This window comes from Leptodactylus fuscus, chromosome 4 (assembly GCF_031893055.1).
Source record: "Leptodactylus fuscus isolate aLepFus1 chromosome 4, aLepFus1.hap2, whole genome shotgun sequence".
NCBI classification, from domain to species: domain Eukaryota; kingdom Metazoa; phylum Chordata; class Amphibia; order Anura; family Leptodactylidae; genus Leptodactylus; species Leptodactylus fuscus.
The window spans coordinates 135,739,387-135,764,381 of record NC_134268.1 but is presented as its reverse complement, the minus strand read 5'-3'; the positions used below and the strand labels follow the sequence as shown (position 1 = coordinate 135,764,381).

Sequence of the window (24,995 nt, the reverse complement as noted above, 5' to 3'; positions counted from 1 at the left end):
TGTGGGGGTTATGTGCACCCACAATTTTTAATACTGGTATATAGTGCCATTGTCTGACTGGGAATTCAAAGAATATATGGGGGTTACGTGCACCCACAATTTTTGCTACTGCTATACAGTTCCATTGTCTCACTGGGAATTCAAAGAATATATGGGGGTTATGTGCACCCACAATTTTTAATACTGGTATACAGTGCCATTGTCTGACTGGGAATTCAAAGAATATATGGGGGTTACGTGCACCCACAATTTTTAATACTGCTATACAGTTCCTTTGTCTCACTGGGAATTCAAAGAATATATGGGGGTTATGTGCACCCACAATTTTTAATACTGGTATACAGTGCCATTGTCTGACTGGGAATTCAAAGAATATATGGGGGTTATGTGCACCCACAATTTTTAATACTGGTATACAGTGCCATTGTCTGACTGGGAATTCAAAGAATATATGGGGGTTATGTGCACCCACAATTTTTAATACTGGTATACAGTGCCATTGTCTGACTGGGAATTCAAAGAATATATTGGGGTTATGTGCACCCACAATTTTTACTACTGGTATATAGTGCCATTGTCTGACTGGGAATTCAAAGAATATATGGGGGTTATGTGCACCCACAATTTTTACTACTGGTATACAGTGCCATTGTCTGACTGGGAATTCAAAGAATATATGGGGGTTACGTGCACCCACAATTTTTAATACTGCTATACAGTTCCTTTGTCTCACTGGGAATTCAAAGAATATATGGGGGTTATGTGCACCCACAATTTTTAATACTGGTATACAGTGCCATTGTCTGACTGGGAATTCAAAGAATATATGGGGGTTATGTGCACCCACAATTTTTAATACTGGTATACAGTGCCATTGTCTGACTGGGAATTCAAAGAATATATTGGGGTTATGTGCACCCACAATTTTTACTACTGGTATATAGTGCCATTGTCTGACTGGGAATTCAAAGAATATATGGGGGTTATGTGCACCCACAATTTTTAATACTGGTATACAGTGCCATTGTCTGACTGGGAATTCAAAGAATATATGGGGGTTATGTGCACCCACAATTTTTAATACTGGTATACAGTGCCATTGTCTCACTGGGAATTCAAAGAATATATTGGGGTTATGTGCACCCACAATTTTTACTACTGGTATATAGTGCCATTGTCTGACTGGGAATTCAAAGAATATATGGGGGTTATGTGCACCCACAATTTTTAATACTGGTATACAGTGCCATTGTCTGACTGGGAATTCAAAGAATATATTGGGGTTATGTGCACCCACAATTTTTACTACTGGTATATAGTGCCATTGTCTGACTGGGAATTCAAAGAATATATGGGGGTTATGTGCACCCACAATTTTTAATACTGGTATACAGTGCCATTGTCTGACTGGGAATTCAAAGAATATATGGGGGTTATGTGCACCCACAATTTTTAATACTGGTATACAGTGCCATTGTCTCACTGGGAATTCAAAGAATATATTGGGGTTATGTGCACCCACAATTTTTACTACTGGTATATAGTGCCATTGTCTGACTGGGAATTCAAAGAATATATGGGGGTTATGTGCACCCACAATTTTTAATACTGGTATACAGTGCCATTGTCTGACTGGGAATTCAAAGAATATATTGGGGTTATGTGCACCCACAATTTTTACTACTGGTATATAGTGCCATTGTCTGACTGGGAATTCAAAGAATATATGGGGGTTATGTGCACCCACAATTTTTAATACTGGTATACAGTGCCATTGTCTGACTGGGAATTCAAAGAATATATGGGGGTTATGTGCACCCACAATTTTTAATACTGGTATACAGTGCCATTGTCTCACTGGGAATTCAAAGAATATATTGGGGTTATGTGCACCCACAATTTTTACTACTGGTATATAGTGCCATTGTCTGACTGGGAATTCAAAGAATATATGGGGGTTATGTGCACCCACAATTTTTAATACTGGTATACAGTGCCATTGTCTGACTGGGAATTCAAAGAATATATTGGGGTTATGTGCACCCACAATTTTTACTACTGGTATACAGTGCCATTGTCTGACTGGGAATTCAAAGAATATATGGGGGTTACGTGCACCCACAATTTTTAATACTGCTATACAGTTCCTTTGTCTCACTGGGAATTCAAAGAATATATGGGGGTTATGTGCACCCACAATTTTTACTACTGGTATACAGTGCCATTGTCTGACTGGGAATTCAAAGAATATATTGGGGTTATGTGCACCCACAATTTTTACTACTGGTATATAGTGCCATTGTCTGACTGGGAATTCAAAGAATATATGGGGGTTATGTGCACCCACAATTTTTAATACTGGTATACAGTGCCATTGTCTGACTGGGAATTCAAAGAATATATTGGGGTTATGTGCACCCACAATTTTTACTACTGGTATATAGTGCCATTGTCTGACTGGGAATTCAAAGAATATATGGGGGTTATGTGCACCCACAATTTTTAATACTGGTATACAGTGCCATTGTCTGACTGGGAATTCAAAGAATATATGGGGGTTATGTGCACCCACAATTTTTAATACTGGTATACAGTGCCATTGTCTCACTGGGAATTCCACAAATAATTTGGGGATTCATTCACCCTACATCTCAGGCTCTTGCCATATTCACCCAGGTTGTCAGTGCTGCACCAGCTCGTTCCCAGACAGCTCGGCCCGAAAAACACGTTACCTATATAGAGGATTTGGACAATGAAGACAACATGTTCTAAATCTAATGTCTGCACCTTCTCCAGAATTAAAATAAAGGCAGCGTTTAACTTTCAAATAGCACTGCACAAAGGAAGAGCTTATCAGCTTGTCTCATGACATGCTACTGAAAAGTTTCATTTGTGTATCTTAATGTAAATATAGTTGTATAAGCTTTTTGGGTTTTAGGCACTGCCAAGTTATTTATTACCACCCGCTCCCTTATAATGATGATGACGCCAAAGTCACTGTGGGTGTTCAGAGCTCACAGCTTCGGGTGACATTTGTCTTGCTCTCTGTCGGTACCAGCTGTCTTTTTGGATACCGTAAAGTTATGTTGACTTTATTAACAGCTATAGAAGCTTTAGCCAGGTTGTGACGGTGTGTAACCCTAACAACACTAAGTGGGATACACATTAATAGTCAGTCTATGTACGCTAAACGTATCACTGAAGTAATTTTTTTTCCCTCTCCCCTAATATAAGAAAGGAACAGACATTAGACCTAGACCGGGGTTCGAGGCTTGAAAAAATCCAGTATTATTTGTTCTTCATGATGTGAAATATGTGTTGAAAAGCAACCCAAGATGAAGTCAGCCATGTGTGCCAGTGTGTTACTTGGCATGCCTTTGCTGGCCCCAACTGTAAGGGTCACTCTCCATTTCCTCCATTTTCCACTCCCCTTCACACCATTTGTGGTGAAGCAATGGGATGCACTGAAGTGCACCCTCTAGCCTCGTGTGGGATAGGGACATCAGATGCCACTCCAACCCCCTCGTCTTCCTCCGCCAGCCAACGGTGCGAAGATGAGAGGAGTGTGCTCTGAATGTTTTCTGCCTAGCAGAGGCTAGTTCTCACTTACGAAAATGGCCCCACTTTGACCTGTATATCAGGCACAATGGTGTAGGTTTCAAAGAAACATGGCACCAACAAGTTGGAAAACGTGGGCCATGCGTGGACCGTGTTTGAGTCTGGCAAGCTCCAGATCTGCTACCAGGTTCCAGCCATTATCACAGGCGCAAAAATGCCAGGCCCCAGGTGTAGCAGGGAAAAAAAAATGCCATCTCAGCCAGGATGGCATCCCTGACCTCGGAGGCACTGTGCTGTCTGTCCCCCAAGCTGATCAGTTTCAGCACGGCCTACTGACATCTCCCCATGCCAGTGTTACAGTGTTTTCCGCTAGTAGCTGGGGTGGAGGTTGCAGCTTCGTAGGGTTTCAGTCTACTCCTGCCATGAATTTTGGCCTGGGAGAGGAGATAGGCCACCCCAGTTTGCACCCGGGGAACAGACTCCACCACATTCACCCTGCCTGTCATTAAAGATAAGCACTGCAGCATCCCTGACCACAGGCGCTTGTCCATGTGTCGGTGGTCAAGTGGACCTTGCAGCAAAGCGCAGAGCTCTGGGCCCGACTGATGTTATGGGACACATGCAGGCGCAAGGCAGAGACAGCACACCAAGAGAAGTAGTAACGGCTAGGCCCAGCATAGGGAGGTGCCCCAGCTGCCATCTGCTGACGGAAGGCCTGGGTCTCCAGAAGCATAAACAAACACCAACATCTCCAGGGCCAGCAGTTTATCGATGAGGCTGTTACAGGCTTGGGCATGGGGGTGGGTTGTATTGTACTTCTGCCTGCAATGAAAAGCTTGGGAAATGTGGAGTGGCTGGGAAGAGGCGCATGATGGTGCAGGCCAAAAGGGCGCATGAGGGTGAACTCCCCAATGTGTCAGAGATAGGTGTGTAGGTGTCCTTGCATCATATACTTGCACCATATTTGGCTTTGGAAGTTAATTTTGTGCCAAAAAGTGGTTAAGACAGCGATCCCTCAGCTACTCCCGTTACACTGTCTATTGAAGTTACCATCTGTGGAAGTGGACCACCATTTCTAAGATCCCAAAGGAAGCAGGCAAGAGATGTGCAGTTCAGAAAAAAAGATGAGAAAATAAGTTTAGGCTGTAGAGCACAGAGGGATCGGAGAGGACAGAGCTGGTGTCGGCCAGGTATTCCCACAACATGCGCCTATACTTGTCCCTCCTGGTGACACTAGGCCCCTGAGTGGCAGTAATTTGTCCAGGGGGGCCATTAACGTGTTCCAGACCTAGGAATAAGTCTTCCAACAGGGTAGAGTTTTGCATGCCTTTGCTTCTACCCACTGTTTTTGCTGCTTAGCTTCCCTCCACATCTACTCTGCTTTCACCCCTAAACATCACCCCAGTTTATGCCTTTGCTTCTACCCAGGTTTTTTGTTGATTTAGCTTCCCTCTACATCTACACTGCTTTAGCCCCTAGACATCACCCCTGTCCATGTGGGGTCGGTGGCCTCGTCATCCACCAACTCCTCTTCCAATTGCGCACTGCCCCCTTACTGCAAACCGCACATGACCACAGCTTGCCTTGATGGCAACTGTGTCTCATGATCCCCACTTAGGTCCAGACAAGTCGGTGGCGGGTCCAAAACCCCAAAATTGGAAGGAAATGGCAGATGCTGCAGTATTTCTAACACCTGTTCCTGGTGCTCGGGCCTGGTCTGTGTTGTACCCTGCACCCTGCTTAACGCATCTGCCATATCCGAAGTTGTGCTGAGCGCATGCTAATGTTTCGTGTCCAGTGCAATGGATGGGATGGGATTTCACATAAGTCTGCCACCCATGGCCACTCATGGTTGAGCAACTGAGGGAGTTGACTTTGACGAACCCGAGGGTTTTGGAGTTGGAACTACATCAAAGGTCTGTGCTGCTCACACACTCTGCTCAACACATGATATGTTTAGTGCCAGCAGTGTGGAGACGTCGCACAACAGCCGTTGTTCCAGCAGGTACAGGCGTTGTAGGAGTGCATAGAGGCTAGCAGCGGCAACTATACACTTTAAAAACTATCCGCACAAGCGCCACACTTTCACCAGTAGCTCAGGAACATTGGGGTACCTTTTTCAAAAGATTAGCAGCAATGAGTTAAAAACGTGGCCCAGGCATGGAATATGTTGCAGGCTGCCAAGCTACAGAGCCAATCCCAGGTTACGGCCATTATCACACATGACAACATGCCTGGGCCCAGGTGCAGTGGCAAAAACCACATTGCCGTCTCATCGAGGATGGCATGACTCACTTTGTAGGCAGTGTGCTGTCTGGCCCCCAAGCTGATGAGCTTCAGCACGGCCCGCTGACGTCTCCCCACACCAGTGTTGCAGCGTTTCCAGCTCGTAGCTGGGGTCAATTTAACAGCGGAGGAGGGTGGTGTTTCAGCCCTCCTCCCAGGAATGTTGTGTGGGGAGACAAGTCAGGCCACCACATTTTGCGACCCGGTCCACGCCTCAACTACATTCAACCACTGTGCCCAAATTGAAAGGTAGCGTCCCTGTCCGCATGCACTTGTCCATTCGTAACTGGTCACATGGAACTTTAGGGCTAAGCGCTGAATTTAGGGACCGCCTCATGTTTGGGGGAAAGTGCTGGTGTGGACGGCACAGTGCGGTGGCGCAGTAGACACTCTGCCCAAAAAGGGCAGAGTGTCCCCCAGCCGGGATTCCAACATCTCCTGGGCCAGATTTCTTGAGATGAGGCCGTTGAAGCCTTGGGCATGTGGGTGGGTTGCGCTGTACTTTAGCATGAAATGAAAGGCTTGGGAGATGGGGAGTTGCTGGGAAGAGGCGCATGATGGCGCGGGCAAAAGGAGAAATGGCAGGAAAAGGTGAGGATAAGGGTGAACTCCCCAAAGTGTCAGAGGCAGATGTGGAGGTGTCCTGGCTCCTGGTCTGGACTGCAGCGCCAGCCCTGTCAACAGTGGAAGAGGCAGTGGCAGCCAGGCCAAACGACGATTATCCTGCGCTTGCTCTCACCCACTGAGCCCAGGGCTTGCCTTCCAAATGATGGCACCCGCAAGAGGTGGTGAGATTCCTCTCCGCAGATCTCCAAACCATCTTGGACTTGCAAATTGCACTAAATTTGTCATGTAACTGACATGTATATGATGAGTCTATCCATTGTCTGTTCATTTTGGTGAAAGTCAGCCTGTCAGCTGACAGACAGCTGTGCTTGTCAGTGATGATGTCACCGGCTGCTTGTACCCCCAGTTTTTGCTGCTTAGCTTGCCTCCACATCCACACTGCTTTTGCCCCTACACATCACCCCTATCCATGCCTGTGCCTCTAGCCATAAGTCTGCCACCCATGGAAACTCATGGTGCAGAAAGTGAGGGAGCTGACTCTGAGGAACCCTTGGGTTTTGTAGCTGGTACTCCATCAAAGGTCTCTGCTGCTCACACACCCTGCTGAACATACGGTATCTAGGGTTAGAGCGTGTGGTGACCTCGCACAACAGTAGGTGCTTCAGGCAGATGTAGGCCTTGCTGGAGTGTATTGCGGCTAGCTCCAGGTACTGTAGACTTGGGAAAGTGGGTGTCCAAGTGCCGCACTTTCACCCTTAGCTCAGCTAATTTGGGGTATGTTTTTAAAAATCATTGCACCACTACATTGAACATGTGGGCCAGGCATGGAACGTGTTGGAGGCTGGCAAGCTCCAGAGCCCTCCAACAAGCTAAAAAACCTGGCCCCAGGGGCAGCGGGGATAAACAAATTGCCATCTCATCCAGGATGGCATCCCTGACCTCAGAGGCAGTGTGCTGTCCGTCTCCCAAGCTGATGAGCTTCAGCCCAGCCTGCTGACGTCTCCCCACACCAGTGTTGCAGCGTTTTCAGCTCGTAGCTGGGGTAAATCTAACAGCGGAGGAGGAGGAGGGTGGTGTTTCAGCCCTCCTCCCAGGAATGTTTTGTGGGGAAACAAGTCAGGAAAATTCTTGAAATGGGAGAGTTTTGCATCTTTGCCCTTGCTGCCTATGGACATCCCTTTGCCTCTAGCCACCATTTTCCCTGCTTTGCTTGCCTCCACATCCACACTGCTTTTGCCCCTAGACATCACCCCAGTCCATGCCTTAGCTTGTACCCCCAGTTTTTCCTGCTTAGCTTGCCTCCACATCCACACTGCTTTTGCCCCTAGACATCACCCCAGTCCATGCCTTAGCTTGTACCCCCAGTTTTTCCTGCTTAGCTTGCCTCCACATCCACACTGCTTTTGCCCCTAGACATCATCCCTATCCATGCCTCTTCCCCTAGCCATAACTCTGCCACCCCTGGAAACTCATGGTGCAGAAACTTTGGTTGCTGACTTTGAGGAACCCTTGGGTTTTGTAGATGGAACTCCATCAAAGGTCTGTGCAGCTCACACACCCTGCTCAAGATATGGTATTGTAGGGTTTCAGCGTGTGTGAATGACGGACAACAGCCTGTGTTTGGACAGATGTAGGCCTTGCTAGAGTGTTTTTAGGCTAGCAGCGACTCCTGTGCACTTGCAAAAGTGGGCGCACAAGCGCCGCATTTTCAACAGTAGCTTCGGTACATTTGGGTATGTTTTTAAAAAACTTTGCACCACTAGGTTAGACGTGGGCCAAACATGGAACGTGTTGGAGGCTGGCAAGCTCCAGAGCCGCTACCAGGTTCCAGCCATTATCACAGGCGTAAAAATGCCAGGCCCCAGGTGTAGCAGGGAAAACAAAATGCCATCTCAGCCAGGATGGCATCCCTGACCTCGGAGGCACTGTGCTGTCTGTCCCCCAAGCTGATGAGCTTCAGCACCGCCTGCTGACGTCTCCCCACACCAGTGTTTTAGCGTTTGCCGCTAGTAGCTGTGGTGGAGGTTGCAGCGTCGTAGGGTTTCAGTCTACTCCTGCCATGAATTTTGGCCTGGGAGAGGAGATAGGCCACCCCAGTTTGCACCCGGGGAACAGACTCCACCACATTCACCCTGCCTGTCATTAAAGATAAGCACTGCAGCATCCCTGACCACAGGCGCTTGTCCAAGTGTCGGTGGTCAAGTGGACCTTGCAGCAAAGCGCGGAACTAAGGGCCCACCTGATGTTGAGTGACACGTGCTGGTGCAAGGCGGGGACGCCACACCGGGAGAAGTTGAGACGGCTAGGGACGGCATAGTGAGGTGCCACAGTTGCCATCAGGTCCGGGAAGGCGGGAGTTTCAACAAGCCGGAACGCCAACCTCTCCTGGGCCAGCAGTTTAGCGATGTTGGCGTTCTAGGCTTGCGTGGGTGGGTGGTTAGCGGTGTATTTCTGCCGGCGCTCCAATGTCTGAGAGATGGTGGGTTGTTGTAAAGAAGCGCCTGATGGTGCCTTTGATGGTGCAGGAGAAGGAGATAAGACAGAAACAGGGGAGGATGAGGGAGAAGTCAACAAAGTGGCGGAGGCAGATGAAGTGATGTCCTGGCTCGTCCTCTGGAGTGCATCGCCAGCACTGTGAGCAGAGGCAGTGGCATGAACGGCGGGCGACGTTTGTCCTGCCGTTGCTGCCTGCCACTGATTCCATTGCTTGGATTCCAAATGACGGTGCATTGAAGTGGTGGACAGGTTGCTCTTCTCAGGGCCCCTACTCGATTTCGAGAGGCAAATTGTGTAGACGACACTATATCTGTCCTCGGCGCATTCCTTGAAAAAACTCTACACCTTCAAGAAACATGCCCTCGATGGGGGAGTTTTTCTGGGCTGGGTACAAAAGGGAACATCTTCGGACATTCCGGGTCTGGCCTGGCTTCGGCAAAGCAGCTGACCTCTGCCTCTGGACATGTCTCTGCCTCTAGCTACCCTTTTTGGTGCTGCACCTGCCTCAACATCCACACTACTTTCCCAGCTTGACATCTGCCTTGTCCAGGTGGGGTCGGTGTCCTCGTCGTCCACCACCTCCTCTTCCAACTCCTGTCTCGCCTCCTCCTCCTGCACAATGCGCATGTCAACTGGCTGCCCTGACAGCAACTGCGTCTCATCGTCGTCGATGAGGGTGGGTTGCTGGTCATCCGCCACCAAATCGACCGGAGATGGAATGGAGGAGACTCTAGTGTTTGAGCATCTGGACACAGATACTCGTCTGTTAGGTCCGTGGAATCGCGAAATGGAGGGGCAGGTTGCGGTACAGTCAAAGGAAGGGAGAACAGCTCTGGGGAGCAGGGACAGTTGGGGTTATTGTTCTGAGAAGATTGGGAATTTTGGGTGGAAGGAGGACAAGACTGTTGGGTAAGAGGAGGTAGAGGCTGACTGGCTGGTGGACAATGTGCTTTAAGCGTTATCCGACAGCCATTGCAAGACCTGTTCCTGGTTCTCGGGCCTACTAATCTTTGTACCATTCAGCCTAGTTAATGTGGAACTTTTGTGCAAAGCGCAGAACTTAGGGCCCGCCTGATGTTAAGGGACACACGCTGGTACAAGGCTCAACTCACCCTAAGTGCCAAAAACACTGCTGGTGCAAGGCTCTACTCATGCCAAGGGCCTCAATCTCTGCTGGTAGCTCAGCTTAAGGTCATGTAACTTTGTTTGGAAGGGCTCATGTTAAGGGCTAGAAAAGTGAATTTTGGAAGGTCTTACCACATCACACACACACACTCAAAATGACAGTTAAGGGTGAGGGCTTTTGGAATTCCCATTGCCTATTCCATTTGTGGTTGTCATGGGGAACGTGATTTAAAGGGGTGGTTGTTACTGTTTGTTGAGCTTAAATTGGGGTTTGTGTCCATCCATTTGGGGAGTAAAGAAGGTTTCCAGGTATTTTCCCACTTTGATAGAGGTTTTTTTGAATGTGGAAAGTGTGTAGTTGTTAGGCAGTGATGTTGGGGTAATAGAGGGTCTTTGGTGTGTTAGATGCCCCCAGGCATGCTTCCCCTGCTGTCCCAGTGTCATTCCAGAGGTGTTGGCATCATTTCCTGGGGTGTCATAGTGGACTTGGTGACCCTCCAGACACGGATTTGGGTTTCCCCCTTAACAAGTATCTGTTCCCCATAGACTATAATGGGGTTCGAAACCCGTTCGAACACACGAACATTGAGCGGCTGTTCGAATCGAATTTCGAACCTCGAACATTTTAGTGTTCGCTCATCTCTATGTCTGATCGTTTTCATACTGAAAGCAGTGGAGAGAAAAGTCCTTCAGCCTAACACTATCCAGTCGGAGGTACATATAGATTGTGTCATAGCTTTTAGTGTCCCCTAGGATGCACTAGCCAGAGACCACCCACTTGACAATAGAGAGTCTAAATAACCAATCGGGTACCAAAAATAACTGCACAGATTGACCAGGAACAGTGGGGACTACAGAAAAAACTCCAATGCAATGGAATCAGTGGAGTAATAGCTATTAAAGCTGCAAAAACTGGAAGTGGTGGAGGTTGTTACAAGCCCTCTTTAAATTACTTTCCCCTATCCATCTATATTCCATGTATATTTCTTATGCATACTATTAAGAAATAATAGATGCTGGTTGTTCATAGCTTCCTTATTCTCCTCTAATCAATTCTTTTCATATATTATGGCTTTTCTCTGCAGGTTGGACTAGCAAGGTAAAGGCAATTCCTCAACTGACCCATGGACCTGGTACATCATTAACACAAACATTCACGCTCCAGGTAGCCCCTCTGTATGGTCTGATGATTAAAAATCATGCTTAAATGGTTATAAGTAGAATAATATTTAGATGGTGCTTGCCTACTTGCAGCTTCTGACAAAACCTCACTGATTGTCGAAACAAAGGCACAGGAGCTCGAATGAGAGCTTAAAGGGGTTGTCCAGGCTGAGGGAGGTTAAAAAAATGTAAAATAAAACTCATATTCACCTTTCCCTGTTGTTCCAGTGACTCCCCGCGCGGTTTGTCTAGTGCAGTGGTTCTTAACCAGGATTCGATCGAACCCTAGGACATATCTGACCCACATTTAGGAGTGGATTCCATCCGAAATCCATGGCAGATTCTGTCCGGAAACTGTCCCCCATTGCTTTCAATAAGAGGCAGAGATTGTAGTAGGATACGGAAAAAATCAGCGTCCTGCTCAAACTTGTGAAAGATTCAGTGGCTGATCAGCTTGGGAGTCCCTTCTAATAACGCTCATTTATCTGGACCTAAATAACAGATGAAAGCCGCACTGGCAGCCCCGTCTCGGAAAATGAAGAGTAATTTCTCTTTTTTTCCCTCTATGTTAACATATCCTAAGTATGTAAAGTCATAATTCTTAACAAAGAAAGTTGTAACAAGGTTAGTGGTATGTTTGAGGAATTAGGGGTAGCTTTTACAATTCTGAATGTTTGTTTTTGCTTAATTGTTTTGGGCAGCAGAAATGTGATGCTTCATGCTCAAGAGACAACATGGTCAGAAAATTTATGTATACTTCATCTACGCAAAGGTGAGAAAATCTTTTTTTTGGAAACATCTTTTAGCTAACTTATATTGTATTGTTAGGGTCTGGGGTTGCTAGGTTGGGTGGCATAGACACACAAGTCCAGATTTTTAGTCCAAAAAGGTAGAGTTTTATTTTCACTCAAAAAAAACAGCGCAGCATAAAAGAAAATAATACAAAAAATAAATACCTGCCCGGCTAGGCTCTAACTCAACATAGGTTACCTCACCTTTAATAGCAGACTCAACAGTAGGTTGCATCAACCAAGACAGCTCCAACAGTCTGACCTTCCTGCTGGATCTCCAGCCAAGCTGTGCCCAAAGTCTTGCTGCTGGAGCTGACCTTTTAAACCTCACTAATGAGGACAATTCACAGCAGCTGACACGCTGCAGAAACATCCACAATGTGTGGACTGGAGGGGGTTGGAATGACATGCCCCACTACCAACCTACCTGGCATTCCTAAAAATCCAGCCCAATAGAGAGAACTTGAAATAACGCCCAGCAGACAATAGTTATCTGCTGAGAACCAATCTTTCTGGAGTTTTGCATCTCACCCACCTGAGTAGTCTGGGTGAGATGTACACCCCCTCCATTATCTGACCAGCCATCGGCTTACAGTATGCTATGTTGAAAACAAAATCTATATTATTAAATTAAATTGTATATTAGAGACTTATTTCTATAGATTCTAATTTAGTACCACTATACCGCCATGTGCTTCATAAAATAGAAAGCCTTATTTAAGGCACATTGGGTTTATATTAGTCTCACAGAGGGATCACTATTTTATGAGACACGTGGAGCTACAAAACTGAATAAGTACCTCCTCCATGTCTCCCAAATTATAATTATGTGGTCCCAGATAGATAGATAGATAGATAGATAGATAGATAGATAGATAGATAGATTTATTTTTTATTTTTTTAAGGGAGTCTATCATTGGTATGTTCCATTTTTAGCCGACTGTAGCTGTATTCCTAGCTGCACACATGCTTTTCTACTTTTGCCACTCTCCTCTAACAATTGGTCAGTGTGTTACTAGAGGAAACACAAATGATATGTGGTGGTTTTCAGGAATGGGCAATTCAGAAAGTGCACGCTGTGGCTTCTGATGTAAGGCTATTACACACATTAAGCGGCAGCTGCGGCCAAGGGGTCGGGTCGCAGCCCGTTCCTCTGTTGTGGCGCCGTAACACACTGTCATTCCCTCCTTGTTTCTGGTAGTCCAGCATAGCAGAGGTTAATTCCTTTGCAGCCTACGGCCGTGGTCAGTCTTCTGACTGACTGTGGTGTCAGCGTATGAGCACCTGGCCTGGGCACCTGGGCATGCTGATCAGGCCCGCCTTCCCTCCATTTAAGGAGGCAGGTTTGGCAGCTTGGTGCTCTAGCCTCAATTCCAAATTGTGCATGTCTGTGCAAGACATTAGTTTGGCAGCAAGCTACCTTAGTCAGGTAGGGTTCCTAATGATCCTGTACAAGGGTACAGATGTATTTAGAGCAGTTAGCTGCCTTCTGTTTAGATGGTAGGAATTTTATATTCCTGGGGGAACTCCTACCTCCTACCTACCTAGTGGGTGCGGCCCAGAAAGCTACTGGGAGCACACGGTCTTAGTTTATGTGAGTCTAGCATTGAAGCAACTACTAGACTCTGTATTCATTTGCAGCTGCTCTGTGCTGCAGAGGCAGGTTCCTTGTAAGGTAACAGGGAGCACTCAGTTGGTGGTGTAACCCGGCAGTGAAGTTAACTATTGGGCCTCATTCACACCAGGGTGCCCTGCGTTTCAGAGCCCAGTTGGGCTCCACAGGCTATTGCTTATTTATTATTATTATTTATTAAGTTAGCCTGCTGACCTCAACAGTCAGGGACTACATATTTTGATATATTAACATAAAACTTTTCCACAGAGCATATGAAGATATTCCATGGGACAATAAACTACCAGCAAAGGTACAACCACCGGAGACAACAATAGAAAAAATGCCTGACCCCATCTCACAGTGTTTTACATTGAAGAGATATGAGCTTCATCCTGAAATTTGGCAAGTATGTATAGTGTTAACAAGGAATTTTCAAACAGAATTTGCAGCTTCTATATCTGATTGTCCCCACACAGTATCTTTCATAGAATGCAACTCTATTCCTTTTGTGTCTTATTCTTTCTTTCTCCTGAATGAGGAGATTGACACAAGAGGAGAGTCGAGACATGAAAGTATATTTAGATAGTAACATAGTACATAAGGTTGGATAAAGAGAGAAGTTCATCAAGTACAACATGTAAACCTTCCAAGTTGATCCAGGGGAAGGCAAAAACTCCATAAGGCTGTTGCCAATTTACCCTTCGGAAGAAAAAAAAATCCTTTCCAACTCCAAATATGGCAAGAAGGCTTAAGTCCTTGGATCAAAATCCTATCCCAAAATTTTGTAGCTCCCATATCCTATGACATTTTTACTTTCAAGAAAGGTAACCATGCCCATCTTCAATTTATGTAAGTTATCTGACATCACCACATCACCAGTTTTCTGACGTCGCTTGTGTGCAAGTGAGTTCCATTGTCCATTTTAAAGAGATCATTGGAAAGTTCCCTGTACAGTCTATTCATATATTTGCACATCATAATTAGGTCGCCCCCTAAACCATCTCTTTTCCAAACTAAACAAACCCAAGTTTGACAATCTGTATTTATCCTCCATTATATTGCCCTTCTCTGTACCTGCTCCACTTCAGTGATATCCTTCTGATACACTGGTGCAAAAATTGTGCACAGTATTGTGCATATGGTCTAACTGGTGATTTGTATAGAGATTTGTCGTAAGCATAATTTTCTTTCTTAATGCAGCCCATGAATTTATTTTCTTTGGCAACAGCCATCTGGCACTGGTTGCGAAAATTAATCTTACTGTCCACCAATATGCCCAAGTTCCCCAGTAGTCTTACCCAGTCTTTTATTTTTTAACTCAGTACCGACATCTGCTGTAACAGCACAGCGGAGGTCATGTATTTAAATATGACGACCACTCAGGAGCTGAGTGGCCACCATAGCCGCAGAGACTTGGTGCTAATGCCTGTGATCAGGGTTCATCTGCAAAACACCTAGGACACATATGCCTGAGGCGCCATTTTTGTAGTACCTCCTTGGAGTCGAAATTTTGCCTTGGATTACTGGCTCCCGAAGGAGATCTGCAACTGGCAATTCATTTCCATGACGGCTGGGAGTCCAAGCTCCTGGGTTTGTCTAGCATTATCTTCTATTACAGGCTGCATGGAGCATAGAAGTGCCAGTACTTTGTAATGTATTAGCACTGTAATGCATGGCATTAGTGTTCAGAATCCCTTGGGTTCAAAGCCCCTAGGGGGTATAATAATGAGAAATCCTCCTTTCCCTAGAACACATCTAAAAGATAGAAAAATAATGTGAAGCACATACAGTACACATTAGATATCAATGTGTCTGAAAACAACTGGTCTACAGACCTTGAACTGCCATTTTTTTGCTTTTTTGCTTCTCATAAAAATATGAATGAAAAGCAATCAAAGCAATAGATATTCTCAATAACGGTATAAGTACAAAGTACATCTGGCCCCACAAAAAAAAACACACCTTATTTCTGTGTGCTATCTTTTGTACTGTATTATAGGGCTGACACCCTAACCTATTCAACCCTAACATGTATTAATAATATATGTGATCTATGGCAGACTTCATAGCAGCTACGGGGAACTGAAAATTAGAGCTCACTGAAGGAAAAATGACAAAAATGTAGACCATAAATAGTTATTCCTCAGGTATAGACACTGCACTATTGGCTTATGACAAGTTTGTTGAAAGGTTAGGTAAACTTTAATGTCAGGATTTGCTTTTTTTAGTAAAAAATTCCAAGCAGGACAGTGAAAAGAAATAGACTCCGCTACAAGTTAAAAATGCAAAATACTGGTGATATTTTAATACATTTCTCTTTGTGCCGTTCACTCAGCCGGGAATAAGTACATGTTTTCATGGATCCCTTATAGACTTGAGTCTATTGAAGCATCCGTGAAAACAGCCTTGGAAATGGCATGAGCTATGTGATTCATTAAAAAATGATTATCTGAATAGATCCAATAATGGCTAATGGGCTGTGTGCAGGCGATTAATACAATGGCTAGCACAAGACCAGATAACTCTATAGTGTGAATAAGCACTTAGGCTCTGTCTATATCTGCATTACGTCTGGTTCACATCTGAGTTTGGCCATTCCATTCGTAATTAGTATTTGACATCTTCAAAAACTGATTTCAAACAGTCCGGATAAAAACCCATTCATTTCAATGGGTTTTACAAGTAAGGGCGGGTTCACATCTGCGCCCTGGTCTCCACTCTCAAGTTTTGGCTTCCTGTTTGAGAAACTGAGAATAGAGAGATACCGAGCACACTTATAGTGTAGATGGTCTATTATAAATATATAGATGAATTATCTGGTGTTTATGAAAAGAACTCAGGACCTGGTGGCCTCTCACCTGATCGGGTTGTGACTCCGTTCACAACTCCGTTTTCAGCAATATTAGGCTTCGTCAGAGTGAGAGTGGCAGCACGTCTCTATAACACTGGTCAAAAACCAGGAGGATGCACCAATGGAAGAACAAAAGGACGGCGCTCTCAGGTCCAAAGGAATTTATTCAAAAAGAAGATTGCACATTGTTTGAGAAACTGGACAGAAGACGGAAACTGGCAATCACTTTTCAAACCCATTCATTTTAATTGGTTTGCAAAGTGTCCGGCCGTGAGCGCCTGTGAGCGCTTTGTGGTCTCCACAGCGAAACTGGGTTTTCTTTTAACCAGACACATTCGGACATGCAGGACTTTGTGTCCGGTTAAAAAAAAAATCGGTTTCACCACAACGCTCACAGGTGCTCACGGGCCGACACTGTCTGCCGGGTTTCCGTCTCCTGTCAGCAGAAGACGGAAACCTGAAAGCGGAGACCGGGGCGCAGATGTGAACCCACCCTAATAAGTATGTAATCAGTTTGTTCCATTCTGTCTGCTTTTTTTTGTGCAGACAGGAAAATAGAACTTGTAGAACTTTGTCTCCGTACTGAAAATAGAGATTCCAGACGGACAGCAAGCAATCAGTTTTAATACTGAGGTCTATGGAAAACAGATTACATACTACTGACAGCAATCAGTTTGTCTGCTTTGCACATGCTTACATCTGCGTTTGTATTCCTTTCGGGGGAGTCTGCATGCACCCCCCCCCCCCCCGAACGGAATACCAAACGCATTTGCAAGCAGTGTGCAGTGAAACCACACGGATCCCCAAAAACTATAATGGGGTCCATGTGCTTGCCGCCAGATCTCCGCAGGGAAGATGCGGACAGGAAAGTAGTTCACATAGACAGCGCACAGCAAGCACACGGACCCCATTATAGTCTATGAGGATCCGTGTGCGTTCACTGCATACCGCTTGCAAATGCGTATGGTCCCCATGCAGGCTCCCCTGAATAGAATACAAATGCAGATGTGAATGAGGGGTCAGATTGAAGGGGGGATGAAAAGAAAAACTGATTAATCAAAAACTGATTGCATACTGATTAGGGCAGGTTCACATCTGTGCCCGTGCCCACGGAAACCCGGCAGTCAGTTTTCAAACCCATTCACTTGAATGGATTTGCAAAGTGACCACCCGTGAGCATTTTGTGCCTGTCCATGGCGAAACCATTTTTTCTAAAGCAGACACAAAGTAGATCATGCAGGACTTTGTGTCCGGTTAGAAAAAAAACAAAAAAAAACTGTTTTACCGCAGAGAGGTACAAAATGCTTAGGGGCGGCCACTTTGCAAACCCATTCAAGTGAATGGGTTTGAAAACTGACTGCCGGGTTTCCATCTCTTGTCCAGTTTCTCAGGGCAGAAGATGTAAACCCAGTAGGATTGCCTAAGGGTCCATTCACACGGATTAAAATGGTACGGAATTTGGTGTGGAATTTCAGCACTGAAAAAAAGCCTCCCACTGAAGTCAATTGGAGGCTTTTTTTTTCAGTGCTAAAATTCCACACCAAATTCCTCACCATTTTCCTCCATGTGAATGGACCCTAAAGCGGACACAGGAGCATGTGTGAACCCTCTCTGACATACTGACTACATATTGACACAGTTTTCATCCGGACAGTTTGAAATCAGCTTTTGAAGATGTTAAATACTGATTTCAAACAGAGTTGCCAAACGCAGATGTGAACCAGGCCTTAGAGTCAGTGCACAAAGAGTTTTTTGGCGCTGATTTTGAGGCTGAACCCGCCTCAAAATCAGCCTCCAAAAAAGCCTCCCAATAGAATTCTATTGGGAGGCTTTTTTGCAGGCTGATTTTGAGGCGGATTCAGCGTCAAAAGCGTCAAAATCCTCACCAAAAACCTCAGTGTGAACTGACCCTAAGGGCTAGTTCACACGGAGTTAACGCACGTGCATTCTGGCACGTATACACGTGTCAGAATGTGAGCGCTCAAAACAGATCCCATTCATTTCAATGTGTCGGCTTACGGGCGCTACACATTGAAATCAATGAGAGGCTTTTAGCCTTCACACGGAGTAACGCTCCACATTTTGCCACAAATTACATGTGTAAAAATACACTTGTAAAATGTGGTACGCCACTTTTTTTTTTCGTATAACGCGCGTAAGCCGACACATTGAAATAAATGTGATCTGTTTTGAGCGCTCACATTCTGACACGTGTATACGTGCCAGAATGCGCGTGCGTTAACTCCATGTGAACTAGCCCTAAGATTACAGTTGACAAGTCTTGTCTGCCAGACTCCATAATAAATACCCAACTGATGCCAATATAATCAACAGGGTCTATTTGGATCGATGAATGAATCCATCATTAGATGTTTCTGGTTTTGATTGTTCTGATTTTCCTATGACGAACCATGCAAATCTGAACTTAACCTTATTCAAGTCTTGAAGTCTTTTTTCTAAATATTTCAGATAACCAGTGGAATGTGGGACCGATTTCAAACCAGGCTGCTCCATGAACGTGAAAGGCCTCTTTCTTTGTAAGCATTAATGATTGGTATTGGATAAACAATGTAATAATTTATTTAGTATTCATTAGGTTGTCATTATTTTTTCAGAACACATGGTGTTGCTTTATGTTGGTGTATTATGATCTTACTGTATCACTTATATTGCATAACATTATGTGGACAAAGGTATTGTGATTTAATTCTTTAAATGAGCCTGTCACCGGAACTCAGCATATCAACCTGGCTCAAGGTGTGTTTTCCTATTGTGAATTGGTGGATCTATTGCGGAGGGACCACTGTGTATGTCAACATGCAAATGAACTCTTTGGAATGACTAGGGTGTTACTGCTTACCTAGAGAAATTCCTATTTGTCTATCCTGTGCACCAATCAAGGTCCATAACAGCATGGTTGAGTGAATTTAGTATAAAAGAACTTGAGTCCTGACTTCATCCCCATGGATTTAAATAGGATCTCATAAAAGCTCCTCTATGTACAGTCCTATGAAAAAGTTTGGGCACCCCTATTAATCTTAATCATTTTTAGTTCTAAATATTTTGGTGTTTGCAACAGCCATTTCAGTTTGATATATCTAATAACTGATGGACACAGTAATATTTCAGGATTGAAATGAGGTTTATTGTACTAACAGAAAATGCGCAATATGCATTAAACCAAAATTTGACCGGTGCAAAAGTATGGGCACCTCAACAGAAAAGTGACATTAATACTTAGTACATCCTCCTTTTGCAAAGATAACAGCCTCTAGTCGCTTCCTGTAGCTTTTAATCAGTTCCTGGGTCCTGGATGAAGGTATTTTGGACCATTTCTTTCTACAAAACAATTCAAGTTCAGTTAAGTTAGATGGTCGCCGAACATGGACAGCCCGCTCTCAAATGATCTGAAAACAAAGATTGTTCAACATAGTTGTTCAGGGGAAGGATACAAAACGTTGTCTCAGAGATTTAACCTGTCAGTTTCCACTGTGAGGAACATAGTAAGGAAATGGAAGACCACAGGGACAGTTCTTGTTAAGCCCAGAAGTGGCAGGCCAAGAAAAATATCAGAAAGGCAGAGAAGAAGAATGGTGAGAACAGTCAAGGACAATCCACAGACCACCTCCAAAGAGCTGCAGCATCATCTTGCTGCAGATGGTGTCACTGTGCATCAGTCAGCAATACAGCGCACTTTGCACAAGGAGAAGCTGTATGGGAGAGTGATGAGAAAGAAGCCGTTTCTGCACGTACGCCACAAATAGAGTTGCCTGAGGTATGCAAAAGCACATTTGGAGAAGCCAACTTCATTTTGGAAACAAAGATTGAGTTGTTTGGTTATAAAAAAAGGCGTTATGCATGGCGTCCAAAAAGAAACAGCATTCCAAGAAAAACACTTGCTACCCACTGTAAAATTTGGTGGAGGTTCCATCATGCTTTGGGGCTGTGTGGCCAATGCCGGCACCGGGAATCTTGTTAAAGTTGAGGGTCGCATGGATTCCACTCAGTATCAGCAGATTCTTGAGAATAATGTTCAAGAATCAGTGACGAAGTTGAAGTTATGCCGGGGATGGATATTTCAGCAAGACAATGATCCAAAACACTGCTCCAAATCAACTCAGGCATTCATGCAGAGGAACAATTACAATGTTCTGGAATGGCCATCCCAGTCCCCAGACCTGAATATCATTGAACATCTGTGGGATGATTTGAAGCGGGCTGTCCATGCTCGGCGACCATCTAACTTAACTGAACTTGAATTGTTTGTCCAAAATACCTTTATCCAGGATCCAGGAACTGATTAAAAGCTACAGGAAGCGACTAGAGGCTGTTATCTTTGCAAAAGGAGGATCTACTAAATATTAATGTCACTTTTCTGTTGAGGTGCCCATACTTTTGCACCGGTCAAGTTTTGGTTTAATGCATATTGCACATTTTCTGTTAGTACAATAAACCTCATTTCAATCCTGAAATATTACTGTGTCCATCAGTTATTGGATATATCAAACTGAAATGGCTGCTGCAAACACTAAAATATTTAGAACTAAAAATGATTAAGATTAATAGGGGTGCCCAAACTTTTTCATAGGACTGTACAATGTGCAGGCATCCCTAAAAATGTATTCATATATAATATATTGGTATATGGTCTAGTACATTACCACACAACTTTACAAATGTAAGAAGAACTTGAGTCCTGATTACAACCCTATCCAATACCTTTGATATAAACTAGAATGTAAATACCAAGTGAAAGGGGGGGGGGCAGCTCCATAGTAATGCCTATGAAGTTACCGGTAAATAGGGTGTCATAAAAGCTCCTACATGTGCAACATGCAGGTATCCCTAGGAATGTATCTACTGTATATAGCATATATTGGTATATGGTCTAGTATAGTACCTCACTTTATCAATGTACAATGCCTTGTAGTGGGTTAAAATAAAGTTCACAATTAGAGATGAGCAAACCAAATAGTTATGAATTGTCAGTCTGAGTGTTTTCCAAATAAGCTTGCTTATTTTACATTCATACTGAAATTGAGTGGTCAATCCGTATTGAAGCAAGCCACCTGGGTAAGAGACAAGGTAATAGACCTAAAAGGTAAAATGCAGGAACTAGTGACATGACATTAGTATGCTATATAAAACATAGCAATCCTATATATTATTAGCAATCAAGTGGTATATACAGGTATGTGCACAATCCAGAGCCGACCACAATAGGTCATGTTCCCAGTGTGGCATAATTATGTAGCATATAATACATAGGAGGTCTAGAATAATACACAAGAGTAGTTATAAAGCAATATATATATGTTCTAAAGGAAAGGTCATAAAGCAAGATAAACCAAGAATAGTATAGTTGCCGCAACCCAGTAGAGGAGACCGGCTGTGTCACCTGCAAGGCCGAGCACACTCCACATGCACCCTAATCCCACTCCAGGGCAGGACCCAGTCGAGGGGGGTCCTCCAGCACTACCAGATGGCGGTGGTAGTAGAAGTAGTATTTCCCCGCGGCACTTCTAGTTGGAGAGGAGACCTCTCTATTCTGAGCCGGTGTGATGGTGTTCAGAAGGGCCCTGATAGTGATGCAGGCAACGACTCAGGAATTCAGGTATGCAGTGAAAACCAGGCAACTATTTATTACCTGGAACAATCAGAACAACCAGCAACTTGTAGATGGGGGTAGTAGTACTCAGTTCAATCCACTGCCTTGGTTATAGGAGGCTGCCCGGATATGTAACAGGCTCTATGATGCAAAGTCTACAACTACTCCTCTCGTGTCAATTTAGGATGATGTGGGTTATAGTAGGGCAAGGATTCCTGACAGGTATCTGGTTACATGGAGACTAGGCCTGAATGAGTTTCCTTGTCAGTTCCTCTGTTGCTCCTTCTGGCTCCTCCAGAGACACAGAAATGAGCTCCCTGTCTCTGGATGAGCCTGGGGTGATAAGTAGTCCCCCAAGGGCTGTAATGGCCGACCATTGGCCCAGAATCCAGCTAGGTTGCAGGTAAGTTCTGCACACCTGACCAGGGATCACCATGGAGACAGGTCTCCTACAACTCTGTCCAGGGCTGAACCAAGGCACTGGTTTGAACTGCAGAGGGGGAACATAACAGGGAAAGCTGCAATAACATGACACATAACATAAAAGACAGGACATGTCAACAGAGCCTGGAAGCACAATAGACAAACATAAAAATAGCAGATCCTTCTGAGATGCTGCATAGTCTCAGAGAAGATGCATAGGACTCCTAATAAATAAATACTGTGTGTATATATATATATATATATATATATATATATATATATATATATATATATATATATATAGTACTAGAGTAAAAGAGAGAATTCAATGGAGAAAAAGACGTTTGAGTATACAGGTAAACGGAGGGAGCAGATCAGAAGGGTATAGGAAAAGCCTGAAGGAATAGGAGGCCCCAGAATCAAACAAAAACTCCCAAATACTATTAATTTTAGTAATCCTAATTGACCTAAAGCAAAGGTTTATTCTGATTTCTTTTCAGATAGTGAGAAAAACATGCATGTATGTCTTTTTATATAGTTTATGTAAACTTCTAGTTTCAACTGTACATCTAAAATGAGCCCCTTAGGGCTAGTTCACACGTGAACTGCCCGCGCGGGTTTTGACACCGAGAGAGACGCGGCGAGCCGCGTCTCTCTCTGGTCAAAACCCGCCTGCCGCGACCATCGCGGTCGCGGCTTTCCCCGCCGCTGTCGGCTCAAATGAATGAGCCGACATAGGAGGGTGCTGCCGGGGGCGGAAGCCGCGCGGCTGAGCTCGCGCGGCTTCCGCCTGAAGATAGGGCAGGTCGCTTCTTTTCTCCACTAGCAGCAGCCTGCCGCTAGCGGAGAAAAGAAGCCTTGCGGTCTGCATAGACCACCATTGTAAAGGGGCGGATTTTGAAGCGAAATCCGCTGTCAAAATCCGCCCCTTTGCCCACGTGTGAACTAGCCCTTAGCCTCCATGCCCTACTACTTACCCAGCAGGATCTCACTGTGAAGAGTTTCATATGTGGACAGCCTGTAAAAGAATGGCATAGCTTGGAGCTACATTGTTTCCATAACTCCCATAGAATATGAGCTGTAGAAATAATGTATATCACTGTTCAGCACTGTTTATGTAACTCCCATTCACTTTTATGGGAGACTTGAAAACAGACTAGCTTACAGCTACACGGTTTCCATACAGTAAAAAAGTATATTACAAAATATATCAACCCTTTTCAGATATTGAATAGTTCCATTACAAAGTACAATTTTTCCCGCAAACAATAAACCATCATGTGACTCTGTACTGAAAAATTTTAAAAAAATATGGCTATTGGAATGGGGAGAGGGAAAAATGGAAATGCAAAAACATAAATTGGCGTGAAATGTTAAAGGGGCTCTATCATTGGGAAAAGTCATTTTTAACTAAGCACATACTTGCATAGGCTTTAGAACACACCTACCTTTTGTATGTAAATTGCCTCAGTAGTTTTTGAATGAGACAGTTTTTATTCATATGCTAATTAGGCTTCAGCAAGCACAGGAAGTGTCTGTGAGCACACTCTCTCTCTGCTGTGTATGAGAGCAGGGAGATGATTCATCAGCAGTAGCACTACCCTGTGCTCGCTGAGACCTCCGGTGCTCGCTGGAGGCTAATTAGCATGTGAATAAATACGGGCTCATTCAAAAACTACTGTGGCGATTTGCATACAAAAGGTATGTGTAGAATAGCCTTTCTAAAGGTTAAGCAAGTATGTGTTTAGCTAAAAATGACTTATCCCAAAGATAGAGCCCCTTTAATGAGACAAATGCTGCCAGGAAATCGAAAGTTGTTAAATTTTTAATTTCTATTTAAGTCCATGTTTGTAAGAAAGGGTTAAAGAAAGTATTTACATTAAAATGAATACTGCAAAGTCTGAAATACAGAATGAATACATTCCATATTGTTTTCTTTTATCTATACAGTGGCTTTTCTGGATCTGCCAACTCAGAAGACATATATAATCCTTATGTAAAGGTCATACCCTTTACGAAAACACAAACTGAGAAACCACAGTACACAAACACAGCACAGTATGTAATCTCAGTTTTCTGTCTGATTTTGAATTTACAATCAATATTTAAGCATGCAAGATGAGAAAGAGCACAACATATGTAATATATTTTTTATAATGTAATTCATTAACTTCTCATATTCTGTAGTTGTATTGCGGCACAACACTCTGTATCACGTGTTCAGCAGTTAACCAAACACTGCTAGCTACCACCAGTATACACTACGTAAATAATACAGACCGGTGTATATTCACCTAAGAGAACAAGATTGCTCTACTCTCTGGGAAAGCTGGGTATGTTCAGTTGTCAATGGTTTATAGTTCTGGACTGCCGTATTGATTGCAGATACTTTATTCGGGAACTATGCATTTCATTTTTTTCCCACAAAAATCTGTTTTGAGTCAAATCACCCTGCAATTCTGTCAGATAATACTCAGTTTCTTCCAGAAAATGATTGCAAGCACAAACTCTTTG

General features: G+C 44.2%; 1 protein-coding gene across 1 annotated transcript in view; it reads left to right on the top strand.

The window, feature by feature from the left end:
- Nucleotides 1–24,726, top strand: part of SPMIP7 (sperm microtubule inner protein 7) — a 30,411-nt gene extending 5,685 nt beyond the window's left edge. The window contains exons 2-7 of the mRNA XM_075271922.1: nt 11,118–11,197; nt 11,895–11,965; nt 13,867–14,005; nt 18,920–18,987; nt 24,432–24,539; nt 24,669–24,726. Of these exons, the coding sequence (XP_075128023.1) occupies nt 11,118–11,197; nt 11,895–11,965; nt 13,867–14,005; nt 18,920–18,987; nt 24,432–24,539; nt 24,669–24,726 (524 nt within the window). The remainder of the gene's footprint in view (nt 1–11,117; nt 11,198–11,894; nt 11,966–13,866; nt 14,006–18,919; nt 18,988–24,431; nt 24,540–24,668) is intronic.
- The last annotated feature ends 269 nt before the right edge of the window (nt 24,727–24,995 follow it).